General features: G+C 37.8%; 1 protein-coding gene across 1 annotated transcript in view; it reads left to right on the top strand.

Annotated features, from left to right (window-relative positions):
* The first annotated feature begins 17,442 nt into the window (after positions 1–17,442).
* Positions 17,443–20,844, top strand: part of stard13b (StAR-related lipid transfer (START) domain containing 13b) — a 58,356-nt gene continuing 54,954 nt past the window's right edge. Inside the window, exon 1 of the mRNA XM_056756823.1 lies at positions 17,443–17,884. Within this exon, the coding sequence (XP_056612801.1) occupies positions 17,783–17,884 (102 nt within the window). The 5' untranslated portion in view covers positions 17,443–17,782. The remainder of the gene's footprint in view (positions 17,885–20,844) is intronic.

The raw sequence follows: 20,844 nt of genomic DNA, 5'->3' as shown, positions 1-20,844 counted from the left end.
CTTTTCAGTATTAACTTAAAAAGTCTCAAATGTTTCTTCAAAATTGCTTTTGAGAAATAAAACTAGGGACATATGAGACAATTGTTAAAATACATCAAGAGTATAAAGCTGTACAATTTATTATACAGGTCAAATTATTTGTTTTTGGATAAATGTTTAAGGTTGATTTTGAAATTTTTAATAATATAACATCATAATTGTGATATTATAATAATAATATTTAGTACTGTAAAAATAACAATAATATAGACATTGTTGAGATGTCTTCTGAAACTTGAAGGGGACATTTGAAATATTTCTGGGCCCTTTTCTCTAGAAATATCTGAGTTGTTGAGACCTTAGTAAAACTTTGCTAACATTTATAGTAAAAAAACAACACTTAGTTTTTCATTTTTAAAAATGTCTCTAAAATGATTTCAGTGGTTGTAAAACCCTTAATCGGACGAGAACCGTGAGCAAAAGTTCTAAAGTGTTGCTTTAAAGAGATTAAATGTGTTGCCAACTGAGTTTGTTATATAATGAAAGTCTGCTATAGATGGAGTTCAAAAGAATCAGAATACAAAGTAAGCCCAACTCACAACTCTATGCTTGAATGTGCAATGCTGTACTGTCACGTGTGGGTGGGGGGGTCGGGTTCTGTGTAACACCACTGATCTTAGAGAGAGAGAAACAAGGCTACTGTCAGAGCTGTGATGGTGAGATCAGAGGACCTCTTTGGTCGTGCCACATGAAGATCCAACAGTGTTTAAGCAGGACTCTCAATAACACCCCCCGCAGCTTGATGAAGAGGGTCACCACACCTCAAAGGCTTCACCGCTGTAAATAAAGACATCCATTCATACAGTACTGCCAATCGCGCAACATGATTCTTTTCATCTGCCCTAGTGGTTATCCCCGTGTTGTACACACCGGCGATGACAGGCTCTCTCTTTCTGAGGTCTTACTTGCTTGTGTGGCTTTGAAGATTTAAGAGTTACATTTTGACCGTAGCAACAGCAGTGCTGAGCCGGCTTTGGCTGCCATTCAGCATTTCTTTGGTTCATTATTTTGCTGGTTATGAATTATGAGGGTTATTATAACCATGGCTAATAATATCAAATGGGATTTAAGCGAGGAAATATTTCCAGTAGGTGTAAGCATGCTGAAGAGGCATTAAATTAGAAGCTGTTAATCGAATTTGCATGATTGTACAGTTTTAGCTTGAATCATCTCGGCACAGGGGGGTTTCTGGGACTTGGCTGTATAAAGGTGTCCGTTTGTCTTTGCTTTTTTAGATGTATTTTTCAATACAAACATTTGTAAAGCTTAAAGGAGTAGTTGAAATTCAAAAAAAAAATGCTGTCATCAATTCTCTTGTCATTTCAAACCTGTATGACTTTCTTCTGCAGAACACAAAAGAAGATATTTCGAACATTATCGAATTTAACAGCCCCCGGTTGACTTGCATTGGTCACAATAGAAGTGAATGGGGGGCCGTGCTGTTCTCATCCCAACATTTCCAAAATATCTTCTTTTATGTTCTGCAGAAGAACGTCATACAGGTTTGAATTGACAAGAGAATTGATAACAGAATTCTCATTTTGAAGATGAACTTCTTTAAAATGATTGGCCTTTACCCAAGTGTATCTAGTGATGTTTATAATGTGGTTATTTGTATTATAGTTTGTTTTTTAGTGTTTGTCATGCCATACCTTTTTACACAATGTATTTTTCAGAAGCTTTTATCAAAACAAATAGTCTGCAAGTGATTACCTGCATAAAGTATATTTATATTCACTCTATTTATACACTACTTTTCTATTTGCAGGTTTCTAGCCTCAACTGTGTTGCAACAGAAGCACATTGAGATTAATTGCACATCTGGCTTCTTTTTTTGAAGTACATCTTTGAGTTAATGACATGAAAGCATTGTAGATAGTCTGAAATGGCTGCAGGCAGAATGAAGGAGTGTTTTGTGAATGAGCAGTCCTCTCTCTCTCTCTCTCTCTCTCTCTCTCTCTCTCTCTCTCTGGATGGGGTCAGGATGAGTCCATGTTGATTTGTAACCGTTGCTTCCTATGGGGTGAGCGAGGATGACAACAGCGAGTGTGATGGATGTTTCTCCGCAGAGTGAAATTCAGCACATGTAAAAAATCAACTGTGGATTTTAGTATGTTACCTTATCAGACAAATGTAAACATCAGCATGTCTGAAGCCCAGCACACTCGTGGGATGTGTCCCAAGCCTGATGAATGGTCCTTTTGCAGGAAGTCGTCACATCCAGATTTATATTTGACATTATTTGCATTAAGATTAGTCCAGCTGTTGGTGTTTTAAGGCTGTATCATATTCTTCATTGTTTAGTGTCCAGTTTAATTGTAGAGCATTGTGTTCACCAGAGGTCAAGGGTTTTGATCCCGAAACAGAGGCATACTTAAAAAAATTAGATCAGTGTTTTCTAACCTTAGGGATGTAGCTTATCCTTTTCATTCATTTTAAAGGTTATAGAGGCGGTTTCCTGGACATGGATTAGTTTAAACCAGGACCAGGTTTTAGTTAAATTAAGACATTTAAGTAGTTTTTACAAACATTACCAAAATTTTTTTTAAGATATGCAAGTTGTTTTGTGTTTGGATAGCTCTTCATCTCTTTAGTTAGTCTAGGACTAGTATTAATCCCTGTCCAGGAAACCCCGCATAATATTCCAATTAAAATTGGTTTCAGAACGATAGCGACGATATAATTTAACATTTTACTGCAAAAAGATTTGTGAATTTATCATGTGGCTTTTGTTAAACACTTTGATGTCATTTGCAAATAGTATGGAGTGTTATAGTTCACAAAAACAATATATTGAATAACATCTAATCGTCACCTAGATATGATTAGTATAGTATTTACGATAGTATAGTAAAGATTTAATTACAGTACTTTACTATAGTATTCTGTACTACAATTGTATTAGTATAGTATAGTATAGTAATGCAAATCATTATAGTATCTAGAAATGTTACTTTACTAAAGTAAATACAATAGTGTACTGCAGTATTTTTGTGCACATTATTCACAGGAAACCGTCATAAACAGGTGACGCATTTTGATTATTTAAAGGGATAGTTCACCAAAAAAAAAATCTGTCATCATTCATTTTTCCGCAGGACACAAAAGAAAATATTTTTAATAAATTCATACAGATTTGAAATGACAAAAGGGTGATTAAATGATGACAAAATTGTAATTTTGGGTAAACTTTCCCTTTAAAGAGACTTTGAGATAATTTTTTTGTACCACCAGAAATTTTTGGTTTGTCTCCCCCCCAAAGACAAAGCAAAGGTTTCTGGCAGTATACCAGGTTTAAGGTTCTCCCCAACCCCTTTGAAGTTTGAGAAACTCTGGGATAGATTGAATGCACTGTGAGTTGCCTTGGATAAATGTCATACAAATGTATGTAATATTCATGATATCCCACAATCCTGTTCATGTACCGTAACTGCTCTCTCTCGGTTTTGGACAGTTTCTTATGGCTTATATGTGATTGTCTTTTCCGTGGACCAGGTGGAGACCCCCTAACCGACTGAATATATCCAGTGCATCTTCTCAACAGTTTTCTTGTTCTTTACTCTTCTATTTGTTTAGTGTTTTAAACTCAGAATGCACCCGTCCCATTGGATTAATGGTCAGAGCCACAGGACCAGCGCACAACGAAACATGACTCTCTTCTCCTTCACAGTTAAACCCAGTGCAGGGCATGTCATTTACATCCAAATATCCTGTGTGCAGCATCTTGTTTACACAACAGTATCTCTCTTCTCTCTCTCGCACTCTCTCTTTAGCTTTAACCCCGCCCCCAAACCATCATTCGAACAACTATACATTCTTCTGCCCCTTCCACTTCAGCTCTGAATGACTTAGTCACTGCATGCTGAGGCTTCCCGTTGCCTGTGGGGATTCTAGGGAATGTGTGATGACAGCACCTCTACCTCAGAAGTTGCCTTGAATATCCACACCGAGAAGTAAGGGTCGCTCTTTTATTCACAGTGCGTCCATGCACATGCGTTTCTTGGGTTTAATGGGATCTTGGATACTTTTCACGTTCTTATCGCGACTTGACAGCCTGTGGACTTCCCAGCAGATTCAGATTTCTTTGAAGGTAAGAAAGTGCATATCATGCATTAATGTACAGAAATCTATCAAGAAGATACGTACTGTAAGTGCCCGAAAAGTGACCTGTTGGTGACTCACTGCAGGTGGATGTAAAAACTGAAGAGTTGTTGAGATTTTCTGGGGTGAATTTTTATAGTTTAACTCTTAGATTCTTAAAAACTGAGAAAGTGTATGAAGTTATTAAACGGCTAATTGATTAATAATTATTAATACTTGTTTTTTGTTTGACTTTGAATATGCAAGTCAAAATAAAGGCCTAAAGACGATCCGATTTGGTCTAAACTTTACAATCACAGTTTTATAAATATACACTTTGCTTTTATAGATTTAGGATTTCTTCGTTTAGTAGATACTTTTATCCAAAGTGACTTAGAATCAAGGGAGAATTGAATATCTTGTTAATATATTTAATATAAAATCTGATGCTTTATGCACACGTTAAGCATTGACTTCGGGAATGTTTATACACAGTATATACATTTGAAAATACATCTCCAATAAAATGACGTTTCTTCATTCCAGTAATATTATTGTGTATTAAAAAAACTGACACATCAGAGTCGTACAGTTACAGTATTCTCAACTCACACATGTGCTGCAGTTTTATTAGACCCTTACACACAGTATCTTGTGAAACATTCACAGTGTAGTTAAATATGTCTATAAAATGAATGAAAATGGCAAAGTTTACAGTCACTTACAGCGCCTAAAGAAAACACTGCTCGCCTCTTTTCATGTATTGCAACACTTGGGTCTGAACGAGAGTCTTGTAGAACGCTCGAGTGCCATTCTCACTGTCGAATCCTGCCCGGCTGTTTGGATTAAATCTTTTATACAGCCGGGAATAAGGAGGCCTCCTTTTACTGTGAGTTTATAGAGAAAAGAACTAAAAGAAAGGAGGTGAATCGACGAGATCTAGTTAGGGTTATGTCTGCAACACTGTTTCTCATGCGGGACAATGCGTTTCTGAGCCTTTATTTCTGTATTTGTACAAGCCACAAATCTGTTTGTGGATGTGATAAACAAGTGATAGACCAGCTAAAAGTGAGCTAACATGTTTTAAAACACGATGGGAAATCTGGGAGCAGAGACACATGGAAAGTGTGTAGGTGACTGTGAGAGGCTGACCTTGCAGAGTGTTTGGTCACTGTTCTTATCAGCTTCGATAGGTTAAAACCCTGAGGATTTTTGTAAGGGCAGGTGTGTGTTTCCCTGCGTCTGTGATCTTGGATGTGTGTGTGATGTGGACAGAATGAGGGAGAAGCACAGAGCGACGCGTCAAATGAGCGAAGGCCACAGTCAGGGCTGCCAGCTGCCCACCTTCTCATATTTAACAGCTCAGATAAAGCAGAGAGACTTCTGATTTTCTATGCATGCTTTGGAGCACATGGTCTTTGCATCTGTTGATAAGCACTATAAACGCTTCCATAGGGGAAGGTTGGGACCAAACATTACGGTAAATAGAACATTGAAATATTTATTTTGTATTTATTTCTAAGCTGACTATTAAGATATTTCGAAATTATGTTATTGTGATATATGTTGGTAGTTGTCATGAAATTTCATGTGTTACAGTAAACATCATTAGACATTTTTCTAATTCTGCATGTGTATTTTTATATATGCACTTTTTGAATCGTAAGACATGAGTGACCTCATATTTATTTAGAGAGATTGCATGGAATACTTAAGGTACTATAAATACTTTTACACTACAAATCCTTTTTAAGTTAAAAAGTTCCATATAACTTATGGAAATTGGTGACCATTTATAGCACTTTAAATAGACAAATATGTTATATTAAATACTTAAATGCACTTATGCACTATACTGTACATACATATCAGTTTTTAACCTAATAAAAATATATCCATGTAATTTATCAATGAATCATTTCTTTTCATACCGTTATTCTCTGAAATGGTGTGATCTTTCAATTGAAACTGATGAATAGGCCTATACCAAATGAATAAATCCACTGCCCGTCCAAAGAAATGTCACACATTCTAATATTTCATTGGACCACCTTTAGCTTTGATTACAGCACGAATTAGCTGTGGCATCGTTTCGATAAGCTTCTGCAAAGTCCAGAATCACAATTTTTTGCAGAGTTGCGTTCATTTTTCACTGTATTGATGATGGGAAAGTCAGACCGCTGCGCAAAGTCTTCTCCAGCACATCCCGAGATTCTCAATGGGGTTTAGGTGTGGAATCTATGGTGACCAATCCATGTGTGAAAATTATGTCTCATGCTCCTGAATCACTCCTTCACAATTTAAGCCCGATGAATCCTATCATTGTTATCTTGGAATATGCCCGTCCCATAAGGGAAGAAAAAACTCATTCGACGAATAACCTGGTCATTCAGTATATTTAGGTAGTCAGCTGACCTCGTTCTTTGGGCACATAAGTTGGTGAACCCAGACCTCCAATCCAATGGGATATATGCTTAGGTAAATCCAGGTGGTGACTTTTTTTGGACTAGCAGTGACACAAGAAATTACATTTTTAAAAGTAACTGTTACAATGTAATGCCGTGTCTAATGTTGCAGTGTGTGAATATAAGCCGTGTGCCAAGTGGTAAAGCCGAAAGTGAACGAATAACAACTCAACTTTAGTTATACAGTGCTTTTTACAATTTTCTTTGTGAGAAAGCAGCTGTACATGAGACATATTGACTTTAAGCAGACCAATTAAAGTTATACCTGTAAAAACAAGAAAAAGGTGAAAACACAGAATACAGATATACCCACATACAAACACTCCACACACACAATATGCACACGTACTAACACACATAGACACGGACGAGCATGCACACACAGACAAGCACATGCATACACACACACACACACACACACACACACACAGACAAGCATGTGCATACACACACAGACAAGCAAGCACACACACAGACACGCGCGCACAGACACGCACGCATGCACAGTGATGCAAACATATAAGATAAAGGAGAGAAAAACACACATATTCAAATATTAAACAGACTATTAATTCCTATATTTTATATATTCTATTACAATATCAATTGTGTAAAACTTTAAAATTCTAATTCTAACAAAGTTATTTGCTTGAGAAAATAGGAGTCGACTCTGAATCACGTGAACAAGTCGTCATTCCTTCTAATTTCAGTTCGGGGGAGGATTTGCGTCACTCTGTGTAATGCCCGCCAACGTTCCCTTTGCAACACTGCATGCGGTTGGCAATCACAACAGACAAGACCATCTGACCAATCAGATCAGAGAAAGATGCCCGGCAAAAAGGAGGGGATTAGACAGATGATTTGCCGAACGAATCATTTGAGAGTTAGTCAAGAAGTTAGGTTATAATAACTGCCTATTTTTTGAAAATCAAAGTGTTTTCACACCTTGTTTGTACGCAAACATGTTGTTTACATTTGTTAACATCTGTTACATCTACCTTATTTTTCTTTTTTTTTTATATCCCTGCTTGTATTATCTATATTTTTTATCTTTATTTCTATTCTGTGTAGTGTTATTTGTATGCACCACGGGTCTGAGAGTACCGCAATTTCAATCCTCTGTATGTACTGTACATGTTGCAGAATTGACAATAAAGCAGACTTTGACTTTGTTAGACACTCCATTAACCATAAGTAGGACATTGAAAATCACAAACAATTACTCTTTAATATAATTGTGGTGCAAAGGTGAAAAAACTACCTGAAATCCATACTTACAAGTTACAAGTCACCAATTCCAAAATGACGTCGGTAAAAGAGTATCTGATTTTAACAGTACTTGAGGATTTTACTCAAAATGAATGTAGGCTCAAAGAAGCACTAGTCCTCAACACTTAAGAAAAATGTTGACACTATAACCTATGTCTAATACAAACACCCAAGTCTCATTTAAGCTCAAGTGCTCATAAGTAACCAAACTCCTTCAAAAAACCTCTCTTAATATAACGGATAAATAAAATAATTATAAGTTAAATGAAAAAGTAAAAGCCTTTTTGCTATGGAAATGCTGGTTTGTCCTCAATTCACATACAGTATAAACCGCCAGCGATTGACAACTACCTGATAATGCACTCGTATTCACATAAAGAAGCCATGTTGACAAGTTTTAAACTGTGGCAAAATCCACAAGATGTAGCACCTTCAATGCCCTTTAAATATCAATATTAATTCTTCTGTAGCAAAAATAAACTGTTGGAAAAAAGATGCATTAGTCTTTACAAATGTAGTGGAGTAAAGAGTACATACTAGTTCAAAAATGTAGTCAAGGAGTGAGTAAAAGTTGCTAAAATCTTTAATACTCAGTACAACAAAGTAGCCAAAAAGATCCTTAAGTAGAATAACTAATTACATTTACTCCAATACTTTACACCAAACGTCTCGCCAAGAATAATCACAGCGTCTTACTGTCTATTTAATGTACTTCAACTCTTGTGTCAGAAAGGAATGTTGTTATTCTCCACCAGTCAGAACAATTCTTGATTAAATGTGTGTTTTTGTTTAGTGGGGAGGAGGGCTGGTAATGAGGGGTTTAGCAGGTTTGCTAACCACAGCCTGGTCTGGTACATTTAGGTCTTCTGAAGAATGGATGGGTACATTGTAAATCAGCCGTTGGAGAGAGCGAAGCCGGATTCCACGTTGCACTGATGTCACCACTGTCTTGCCTTCAACAGATCCAGACTTGAACACTCTCAGTCGAGCCAGATGTTCACCCCTCAGATCCCCTGTTATTCCCTTCTCTATGTATACAACATTCCCTGTTATTCCAACATGCCTGCGTAAAATTGTCTTTTATCTCTAGTATGTCTGTCCAGATTAATATTTAATCCTAATTCTCCGTATCTGAAATTCTTTCTGCCTTTTTGACTTTCCCAGTTCTTTCTCCTTTTTCTAGATTGCATACTTTAAAAGAATCATGTCAACATTTTTTGGGGCCTAGAAACATCCACATTTTTTAATTTGCAAAATGAAGATTTTGTACATTTATCACTTGTTTTAAACAGGGGTTAGTAAGCCAATTTTAAGTCAAGAAAATGTTAAATTGCATCTGCATATTTTCTGCTAAATGCATCATGTCATATTTATTGCATGCAATCTGATTTCTGTTTTTATTTTGACAGGATGATTGGTGTGATGTGTCTATTTGCACAGAGGACGTAGTTCACTCCAAATGTTGGAACGTGGCAAATATGGCGATTTCTGGCTTCAATCGAGGACTCCAAACTGTAATTAAAACATGGACCATCCACCCGTGATGGCTTTAGAGGAACAGCTGTCATCAGATTTTCACGAGGCCCCCAAAATGACAGTAGAGGCTGACTCAATCGTGGATGATAGTCCAACTTCAGGAGATGTTACTTTCAAATCTCTTACAGATACAAATGTGGAGAACCAAACACTTGAGCTGAAGAACGGAGGTAATGTTGACCAAAAATTTAGCAGACGTTCATTAAGCAAGCTGAATCGATTTGCTCCTGTGCAAACCAGCAAGTGTGGGCCTCGTCTTGTTCCAAATCGAAAGAGATGTGTCTCCTTGACAGAGAAAGGCCCAAGTGAAGAACCAAGCACTTCAACATCAAGCTCAAAATACAAAATGAATGGCGGTGATCATGTATCTCACCAAGCAAACCTTGACAACAATGACACGTTGATCAAAAATGTGTTAAATACCTCCGATAATTCAGTGGCTAACAGCCATGACAAACCTGTTTTAAAGGTCAGATCTTTTTCAGGCCCCGCCTTCAATTCCTCTCCCGTAAGCCCCTCCCACCTCATGCACCCGTATTCTGCACCTTTCCCTGTCTCCAAGGATGCAGATCTACCACGGATCATCAAACACAAGCCCAGCTCCATCACGTTTGCAGATTACGACAGCTTTTTAAGTCTGATCCAAAGTGTCAACGAGAGCTCGGACACCTGCGAGACGTCTTCTGAAGATGAAGGACCTGATGTGGTTTTTGATGGGGATGAGGTTTTTCCAAAGGTGACCGAGGAGGTTCTCGCTTGGCAGAGGGCTTTGTTTGACAAACAGAGACGGAAGGGAGCCTGTGGACAGGCGGGTTCCAGGATCGGCCTGCCGCCCATCAGCACCAGCAGTTATGAAGCAGAAGCGGACAGCAGCGGTACAGAGGTGAGGGCAATGATGTTTTTCTCGGTTAAAAGGCCTCTTAGATTTGTTAAAGCTTAGCTGTGACTGAGCAAGAGATGTGTTTGGTTTCAACATCTGTACATTTTTACAGCACTTCAAGGCAGAGATGTTTTGATAGTCCTCACGTATTCAGCTCAGGGTTTGTTTTAAATCCTTACAACTGAGAACTGTAATTCAGTCCAGACTACTAAACAAACAGACCTTTGGGAGAGTTCATTCAAAAATAAAAATTCTGTCACCCTCATGTCATTCAAAACATGTATATGATTCTTTCTTCTGTGGATCACAAAGAAGATATTTTGAGAAATGTCCCAGGAACAAGGAAAGTCAATGGGGGTCAGTGTTGTTTGGTTACCAACATTCTTCAAAATATCATCTTTAGTGTTTGTCAGAAAGAGAACAGTCATACATGTTTGGAATGACACGAGGGTGAGTAAATTATTATATAAAAAAATGACAAACTAAGTGTGCTTTTTTTTTTTTTCGAACAGTACATGTCGTAGTGCGATGGGAATTTATGTGCATATACCAAATTGTGATTTGTCTTCCTTACATATGTACCTTTGGAAATGTAATTCGCACATTGTGATTTTATTTTCTTCTTTTTAGCAGCTTTCATGCTTGTGTTTTCCCTCTAAGCTCATGCATGATCCCATTTTTCTTAACCTCAACCCATCCCTTCTTTTATTGGCATTTAAAACGATATCATGTGGACCTTTGTGAAAACCACACATGCTCATTTCATCACGCTCGCTCCTGTACAAATTGTCTCATACCTTTCATACCAAACTGTAGATAAGCAGAAAAAAGAGTAAAGTTGACCAAACACTCCCTTATTCTTATTGTCATAAGCATGTCAGTGTCCCCATTGTTTAATATAGATTTTCTAAGACAATACCGAGCCAAGCCAAAACAATTATTACTTTACATGTGTGACTGAAATGATTGAAAGTAACTTGACTGTGGTGTAATAACAGAAGTTAGGAAGATGTCCGGAGGTTCAAATGATGAAGTGAAACGAGAACGTATGACTCATAGTTCATTAATACGCTTGTCTAATTTTTTTAGACCCCAACACCTGTCTGCGCTGCACGTGCTAAACCCTCTCCTCATGTTACTCATTCTTCCTTCATGCGTGATTTAAGAGGAACGTGTGAAAGAATGTGTCCTTGTCTCATTTGCAGCTTCCCAAGAAACACCAGAATGATGAGCTGTCAGTCTGTGTGGAAATGTTATTTGAATTCCTTTTAAAACTATAATTGATATGTAAAAGTAAAATACCAGTGAATTCTTGAGTGTTAAAGATAAAGCTTTTTATGCTGGCCTTTAGAGGGCGCTATATACAAAGCTTTACCAATGATGCGGGGAAGGCCACAAAAGAGTTGTTTGTTCCTGTGAATGTGGATATGTTTTTGTGTAAACATCTTTAAAATAATCCAATGCTTAGAGAAAGAAATGTACTCATGTATACGTGCATGATAAGATAAAGATTTGGTTTGATAGTGAACAGTCTCTATAGTAAGCAAGGAGGATTTTCTTTCCCCAAAGAGTCTTATTTGACCTGCATTTGAAGAAGTTCAGCGAGTAGGGATTATGGCTGGTGGCCTTTAAGAATGACATATTGCTACATTCCCGTCTCCCGGTAGAGGTGGACGGCACACTCGGTGGGTGGTATGGCCATGGCAGGAAGCCCAGAGCGATGCCAAAGCCAAGCACTTGACTCCTCATTTCCATGTCAATGGACCAGCGCTGAGATTTACAATGTGGCCAATTTGCGGCGGTGCAGTTATGGTCCTCTTTCATTCTGTCTGCCGTAAAAGATAACAATGATGAGCTGATCGTCTCCGATTTACTCATTCCAGCCTAGTTGCCATGACGAGTGTATTTTCTCACGACTGACAGATACACAGTCTTAGGTCACAGAGGATGGGGTGTTATTGAATGCCACTCATTGCTTGCACAAAACGTATTCCAATAATCGTTGAAATATGTCGCATGTTACTGGATAGAGATGCTGTTGATGTTTTTGAGGCTTAAACAGGTCATGTAGAAATGAATATTTTGGTCATTTTTTTATTTACCACTATATGGTAGTATGTTTGATAAATAATATTGATTGATGACATGATTGCATTTGATTTTTGTGTGTTCAAAGAAGGATTTTTGTTATCTCGTTCTTTGAAATGGAAATTTATGTAGAAAACCGATGAAACACAACAGGGGATTTTAAGCATAATTTGGGTGACTGATTGTTTGCTCCTCTTGTGTTTCATAAAAACGTTTTCAGGTTTGGAATGACAGGTGAATAGCGATTTAAATGAAAGAAATATATGTTTTTGGGTTCACTATCCATATACCCACATAACTAGTATTTATTTGTCCATTTTGTGCAGTTGGTGGTGGCGAAAACAACACATTGTTTGTGGGTGCATGTGAATTCTGTTGGTAAAAAAAAGTCTCTAGTTCCAGTCGTGGATTTTCTCCAGTGATGCACAACACAACAATGGCTCCATTATCTGTAGTGAAGACACTAATTGTTTTCAAGAGTCTTCTTGGGGGGTCAGACAATTTGAGTGTTGTAAACAAATGCATCTTCTTTTGTCAAAGTCAAGAACCTTAATGCTCCGTTGCGGATGGGGCAAGACAGAGTGGCGGTAGCGTCTTAAGAGGGACGACAAGAAACCTTCTCACTCAAAGGTCAGGAAGACTGGACAGCTTAAGCTCACGCCACCAGGATTCAGTCCTAAAGATCTACTTATACCCTTCAAAGATTAGACTAGATGATTTTAGACAGGGGGCACCAAACATTGTGTTTTTTTAAATAAAATGGCTCAAAATCTTTCAGTAGACATTTTATTTACTCATACATGGCCTTACAAAAGTGTGGTATTAGTATACTTTTAAACTGAAAATACTTAAATGCCCCTCCCAGAAATCTGTTTTAAATTACACTTACTAAACATAAAAAAAGAAAATATACTGGGAAAATATAGGATAGGCCAAATTTACTTGTATATTTGGCCTGAACTCAGTCTTTCAATTGAGGACACTTTAAGTATAATACGTATAATATATAAAAAGTATAATTATGCATTAAGCATTCTTGTACACAGTATATTTGAAGAGCTCTTTTCCAAAATGCTATGAAAATGACATTTTTTTACCTAGTCCCATACATTTTGTTAATATTCAATTTATCCTGTTAAAATGGTCTGTTGGCTCAGTCTGAACATGTTAAACAATGATTGTTAAATGAAACAACAATATTGTCGATTATAAAATCAAAGTTTTTTTTTTTTTCAAAACGCTACAAATCCATCCTTTTTTCATTTTTTTTGGGTTTATTTCTTTATAAAAACAAACAAACAAGAGAACATGCAACATATGACATCAGGGACTCATATTCTAAATGAATGTAAATCAAATAAATGCAAATGCATGAAATAAATAACAGCCAAATAAAATAAATAATAACAAACTAAATAGTAAAATAAAATACATTTTTTCAATTTAATGTTTCAATATTTTCCACCAAATAATTCAAAAATAACATGCATACAAATACCACTAACAAGCGAATTCTGATTGGTCGAGAGGACATATCGCATTTAGGCTAATAACAGGTTCGGCACTTATAGCGTTTTGGAAAGAAACTGCATCTTGCAGAACATTTTAAACAAGGAGATATTGCGACTTGGCATGAAACATTGATGGAGCAGTGAATAGGTTTAGTACACAGCAAAATGGCATGACAAACTCTTTTTTTTTTATTTGGCGTTTAATGCGTTTTGGAAAAGAGCTCTTCAAATATAATGCTTAACTTCACTCAAAGAAAACTTTCAAGTATACTTTCTCACATCGAAACTACTAAGCTAGTAGATTACTTGTTTGACCTAAACAAAGCTCTACAAATATTGAACTAGTAAACTGTCAGTTCACTTGTTGTATAGATGCAGTACAAATGAAAAAAGAAACACACACATTTTATTATTGTTACACTTAAAGTACCCTTAAAAGTATATTTTTACGAAGTGGGCATGTTTAGTCCCAAGTGGTATTGAAACGGTACACTTACAAGTATACTACTAGAGCATTTATATTTGTATGCTAAACTTAAAAATATGCCAGAGCCTTAAAGGCATACTTTATGAAATGAACTTGGAGTATGCTTATTGTTTATAAGGAACACATCTGGCTAGGTTATTGTCAAAACATACTGAAGCTACAGTAGGTCATACGAGGCTTCATTTCATTTTTACAGATCGAATAAAAATTCATTCTCCTTTTTATTTCATAACATTTAATAATGGCTTTTTATGTAATGACTTTATAATAAAAAGCTTGAGATTGATATCCCTCTTTGTTCGTTCCCTGAAGGAATGTCGGCCTCTTGAGCCTGGTTAGAGGTCTCACCATGTCCACATTCCATGAGAGTTTACGTGCCTCGTATGAAGCCCCCCTCTCCAACCAAACTGCATAGTATCTCTACTGCTTGAGGCAAATATGTTCCATTCTAGCATGACAGCCATCAATAGCATCATTGTGTATGAGGGAGAAAGCTGTAAAGTGTTTTGGCTCGAGGCTTAAATAGAAACACTGTTAGAACTTCCAGAAACCCAGGAAGGACTCAGGAAGAGCTTTTTACCCTGCTGTGTCTTCTTCACCGGGGCATGTCTGTTAAACGTCCCTCACGGTTCATCCTTGCCCTCCACTTCCTGTTGGTTAAGGCAACACTGTTGATTTACAACATGGTGAGTGAGATACGTGACCAGAATTTATAGCCAAGGAACCCTCAACTTTCCAAGCACAAGTAATGCCTGTGTGCTGGATGGGACGGTCTATTTATACTCTGGCAGGGGTCTCTCAGGGGTAGTGAAAGTAGCCCGGGAGAGAAAAGAGATGAATTCCACACGGCTATGTTTGGCCCAATGGCAGCTGGGTTGTTTGCTCCAGATCGTGTGTGGCACCATCACGTTTGCCCTCGGCGCTATTTACTGCTCAGGGTAATGTCATAGACATGCAAAGAGATGACAGAAAATTTAAAATAGACTTCAGGTTTATTGTAAAAGAAAAAATTAAGATAAATGGCACTTTCAAGAACATCTTAGTTATTAATATGGAGAATAAATGGAGAGGGGATTAAGTTCCATGCTTTTACATTTTCTTTCAAAAAAGGCTTGAGAAATGTATCATCTTTAAGAGACTAAAAGTAAAATTGTGCTTAAATAGGAAAGAAAGGATAAATGGAAATCAGAAGGTTTCTATGCTATCTACCTCCACGCTTTTGTTTTTTTTGGTCTCTTTGAAGTACATTTACATTTACATTTAGTCATTTAGCAGATGCTTTTATCCAAAGCGACTTACAAAGATTTAAGGAGCAATAAGCGATATGTCACACAGGAGCCATAATACATTAGGTGCCAATACAAAGTTACAGGTTTGATTTTCAACAAAAGCTAGACCACTACCTGTTGAGAGAAAGGATTAGATTTTTTTAAATAATTTTTTCATTTGTCTGAGACAAATTTGGACAGAGTTAGGAAGAACGTTCCACCAGGAAGGAGTTGTGAAGCAGAATGAGCGGGAAAGCGATTTACTGTCCTTATGAGAAGGCAATACAAGACGCTGCTGGTTTGCTGAACGCAGGGATCTTGATGGGGTGTAGGAGTGCAGGAGGGTGTGAAAGTAAGCCGGTGCAAATCCAGTGATAGTCCTGTAGTCAAGCATTAGTGACTTGAATCTGATACGGGCTTCAACCGGTAGCCAGTGGAGAGAGATGAAAATGGGTGTCACATGAGCCCTTTTGGGCTGTTGGAAGACGAGGCGGGCTGCTGCGTTCTGAACCAGCTGGAGCGGTTTGATAGCCTCTGCAGGAAGACCAGCAAGGAGAGCATTGCAGTAGTCCAACCTTGACTACTGCAGTAAGAAGTAAGATCTGAAAGATATGAAACAATCTTGTTGTTACTCAAGAAAAGTTGACCACAAAATAATTGTCCTCTTTTTGTTTAAGACCTGTATATGTTCACTAAAACACAATAGAAGATATTTTCAGAAATGGTTTTGTGTTCATGCAATGGAAGTCAATGGGAGTCAGTGTTGTTTGGTTACGGCATTCGTCCAAATATCGTCTTTTGTGTTCTGCACAAGCAAAACAACCATGCAGGTTTAAGAGTATGGATGAAGATTTTTCATTTTTGGGGCGAACTATCCCTTTAATAGAGTCATTTGATATGCTATTTAAGTCTCTAGAGCAATAAAAGATCAACCCCTGAGCAATAAAACTGTATTCTGGGAAAGCACACAAGTGTCGGCATGATTCTGTATTGTGAAAGTAGTGTTCATGTCATGCTGAGTAAAGTTAAGTCTGGCTTTGAAAGCTTAGAGCAATAAGAAGATCAGAGCCCAAAATCGGTCCTGAACCACCATGAGTTTGCTTGGTTATTTTTGGCTCCGTACATTAAAGGAACACACAAACCCTTGAGTGAATAACCACGTCTAATGGAATAACTCTGTCTAATCAGGTTTATATTCTTTGTATGCTTATTTGCAATGCTTATTTGTTCTGTGTTCAGGAGTCTCCTCAGGTCCAGCCTCCATTGTCTGAATCCATGATCCAGCTGATGAGAAGATTAGATCAGCTAAACATGGACATAGAGGAAGCTCTAAGTGCAGGATCCTCGCCCTCTGACACTCCCAACACTGCCCGAAGACACCTAGCCATGATGAATGATGAATCAACACTACAGGTCATTTGTTTTGCTTTTTCCATTCATACTTTATTGCCTTTGGTACTTTGATTTCGTTGAAAATAACCATTTAGATTTTTCTGCTGAAAAAATCCAGAGACAGATATAGGAGTGGATATTTCACTGCATGGCGTCTGTTTATGACATGGGTGCTGTATTCTGTCAAAGACCGGACCAGACTGTTAACATTCAAACAGAAGTCCATTGTTTCAGGAGTCTGCCATGAGGAACTTTCAATGCCTTTCCCAAAAAATGCCTCTATAGATGCAAGCAACAGTATTGGAAAGCGTTCACATCCTGAAACAAAAGTGCCTTTTGGTTCCTCATAACAACGATGTCTTGTGCTTCGGGCCTGTTGTTCTGTTTGTCTCTCTGTGTCTATTAGTAATGGTTAGCAGAAGGACACGATGAGTCTCATCCCTCTCGACAACCGTTCCTGGCTTCTCCTGTAACTGCTTTTAACGATAGACAAGATCTCTGTTCGCTTGTAGTCTTGGACAAGGTCATCTCTTAGATATAATCTGGAGATCTGCCGTTAGTTATCCTCAAGATTTCCTGTTTAGATATCAACCTTTTTGATGACTTGATCTGGATCTTTCTGCTTCTGAGCCACTGTACAATGTTTTTCTCTCTGGGTCATCTCTAGAGGACATCTCCCCAGTGCGTCTCGTCCTACGCTAAAAGCTATTGTTTTGTCATTGCAGAGCAGAGGCGCCGGAGTTAAAAGTCCCCTCAACTGCAACAACATGGCGAGAAGAACAGACCCAAGGGAAAGAAACGGTCACGAGAGACTCAACAAAGCAGGAACTGCTTCTTATCTCGGGAGATCTCATTCTAAAAAGATGGAGGTGAGTGTTTAAAATTAATATCTAAGGTAATGTTTGTTTGCTTTATTTTGATAATGTTGATGTCTTTTTTGTTCGAACCTTGTATGTCCAAATTCAGGAAATGGAAAAAACACTGTACTTTTTAAATGATTCAATACTGAGTCAAAGTTGACTAGTTATAATGACTAGTAGAAAAAAAATATGGAGATACAAGGTTTTAGAAGGACAGCAGCGATATTGGACAATGTAAGGTAGAGCCAAAAAGTATTCATGCACTTTGTCAACATTTAAAAAGTCTGAATGTTTTTGTATAAGATGACAAAATATTTTATTTAAAGTTTCACAAAGTTGACTTCATAACTTACTAGTGACGAATGACTTTCCAAATCTACAAATCAGTAAAAATATTTTAATGTAATATGCTTGGTTTCTTTAAAAATGTATACTTACTTTAAAAACTATATTTTATTTGTCTAATGCAGTGAAGTTTTTTTCAAAGTTTGGCCTAAGTGACCTAAAATATTTGAGTATCTTTAAATACAGTTTCAACTAGTATGAAGTATTAGCATAGAAATGTCTGTTTTATTGTTAAGTTTATTATTGGATATAATGAATCTCTTGGTTTAAAATAAGGGTTCATAAGGACAAGCATGTGCACCATGATAAATTGTTAAGCTGGGCTTTGTGAAGTGTTTTTTTGTAATGAATGCGCTATGTGTCAGTGCCCAGGGCATACGCTGTTTCCAAGAAGTTGCTGTTTTAAGATGAGGTGGAGGACCCGGGCCTTCGGTTTTCTGCTTTAAACTGGCTGAATTAAATAGATTTTCCTTCACTAATTTAAAAAGGATTCCCCCTTAGTCTGGGGAATTTAATTAATGAATTCATAGTGACTCCAAAGAAAGACTTTCGTGGGATGTTTAAGGTCATTGTAAGGGGTTTGGATTTAGGACCGGAGTTGCTAAATTTAAACTTGTTTGTATAGTGACATTAAAATCTGTCCCTTAAAATGTATCTTGGGGAGGGAAAGCAACCAGTGAAATGCAATGAAACGGTAGCAGTGAAACAAAATTGTATGATTCCATTCCTTTTATTTAAAGCAACTTTTTCAGATTATGTCCTTTGACTTCAACACACGCCAAGAGATATGTGTAAAATAACCTGCAATTTTATATTTCAACCTGAGGTGGCCGAAGAGAGACAAAAATTACAGACTTCTTTTTGAAATACCTATTAGACAAGAAACTTGAAGTCTTTTGTCTTGTGTTGTTGGTCTGATTGTTCGCCATATTTGCTCGATTAAAGGTACAGTTCACCCAAAAATAAAAAACACTGTCATCATTTACTACCCTCGAAAATGTGTATAAATGCATTTGTTCTGATGAAAACAGAAAAATATATTTGGAAGAATGCTTGTAACCAAACTGTTCTTGGCCACCATTGACTACCATAGTAGGGAAATGGCAATGACAGTCTAAAGTGTTCCAGAACTTTGAATTCTTCAAAATATCTTCAAGAGAACAAAAAAATTATAATGCTCCTACTATGGTAGTCAATGGTGGTCAAGAACTGCTTGGTTACAAGCTTTCTTCCAAATATATTTCTCTGCGTTCATCACCACAAAGAAATGTGTAACAGAACAACTTGAGGGTGAGTAAATGAAGAAAGAATTCTCATGTTTGGGTAAACAGTTCCTTCAAAGATACTGTAAAAATGCAGCTTGCTTGTAAAGGAAAGGTGAAGAATTCAGTTGTACACGTCTAGTAAACATTTGTAGTTTCATTTTCAATCGGTTTTCAATCTCAAGTGTTTACAGGGGCTCTGTGTGTCCCGCTGTTTAGAGAAAGCGCAGAAAGACCTGACAACCAATCAATTTACGATTTTGGGGTTTGTGTAGATACTGAGGAATGTTGCACTTTTCCGTCATCCTGCAAAACCATCTTCAACCATCTTCAACCATCTTTGTCCACAGCCTTCGATGAAGCATTGGGCTTTGAGCAAAGATAGAGAAAACAAACACTCCGCGGTTTTTCCTTCTCCTCACTTTAACGTGTTTCATTTCAAAGACATGGACTCCTTTGCATTGTTCCCAAAACAATATCCGCTGAGCAGCGGCGGGTTTAAATGAGCACAATATCTGTGGGAATTCGGCTGGTTTCCGTCCGGTTGGAGAACTGGGCCAGATGTGTTTGTTTAATCTCCACATAGTTGGAGCGGTTGTGGAGCTTGGTTCGCTTTGTGGGAACCATGGGAGGTGAGAGGGGACGTATGTGCCGGTGCGTATGTGTCTGAGAGCGCAGGAGAGACGATAAAGAATATAATTGGATTGGAGGAGGTAATAAAATGATTTGGCTTCGTGCACTTTGACAAAATGAAGTCTTGAGGTTTTTCAGAGAAGATTAGCGGGTTGAAAGCTTCAATGGCATGTAGCGGCCTTCAGCTGTCTGAAATGAATGTAGGCGACCCTCTTGTAGGTAAAAAATCCAAAACCTTGACAGGTCCCTTGGCATTTTGCCAACTGTCGTCTATTGTTTGTGTAGTAGCTTTGGCCCAGCTCACCTTTTGTTGGTGTTGTCATGAAGTCATGAGTGGAAGTCAATGGGGTTTAATATTGTTTGGTTACCATCGTTCTTGAAAATATCTTCTTTTGTGTTCTCTAGAAGAAAGTCATGCAGGTGTAGAACGAAATGAGGGCGAGTAAATGATACAAAATCATCTTTGCTTGAACCTTCAGCCATCACTTCAGAGTGAAAGACTGGAGTTGTTGGTGAGCTGTGGGAAACTTCTCCATGTATCTGTGTGGAGGGTCCACATCAGCTCCCCGCGGGGTCCTCAGTTGAGGCAGGAGAGGGGACTTAAGCGGCTCTGTAAGATGAAGATAGATTACGAGGCCAAGTGCAACTCAGGCGGCCAGAATTTGTTCTGCTCCAGTAGAGGTTAAGCTTAAGTTTGAGAAGCTGGGCGAGGATCGCCCCTGAGAAGTG

This window comes from Triplophysa dalaica, chromosome 9 (assembly GCF_015846415.1).
Source record: "Triplophysa dalaica isolate WHDGS20190420 chromosome 9, ASM1584641v1, whole genome shotgun sequence".
Classification (NCBI taxonomy): domain Eukaryota; kingdom Metazoa; phylum Chordata; class Actinopteri; order Cypriniformes; family Nemacheilidae; genus Triplophysa; species Triplophysa dalaica.
Note: the sequence above shows the minus strand (reverse complement) of the source record. Positions and strands in the feature narration are given on the sequence as shown.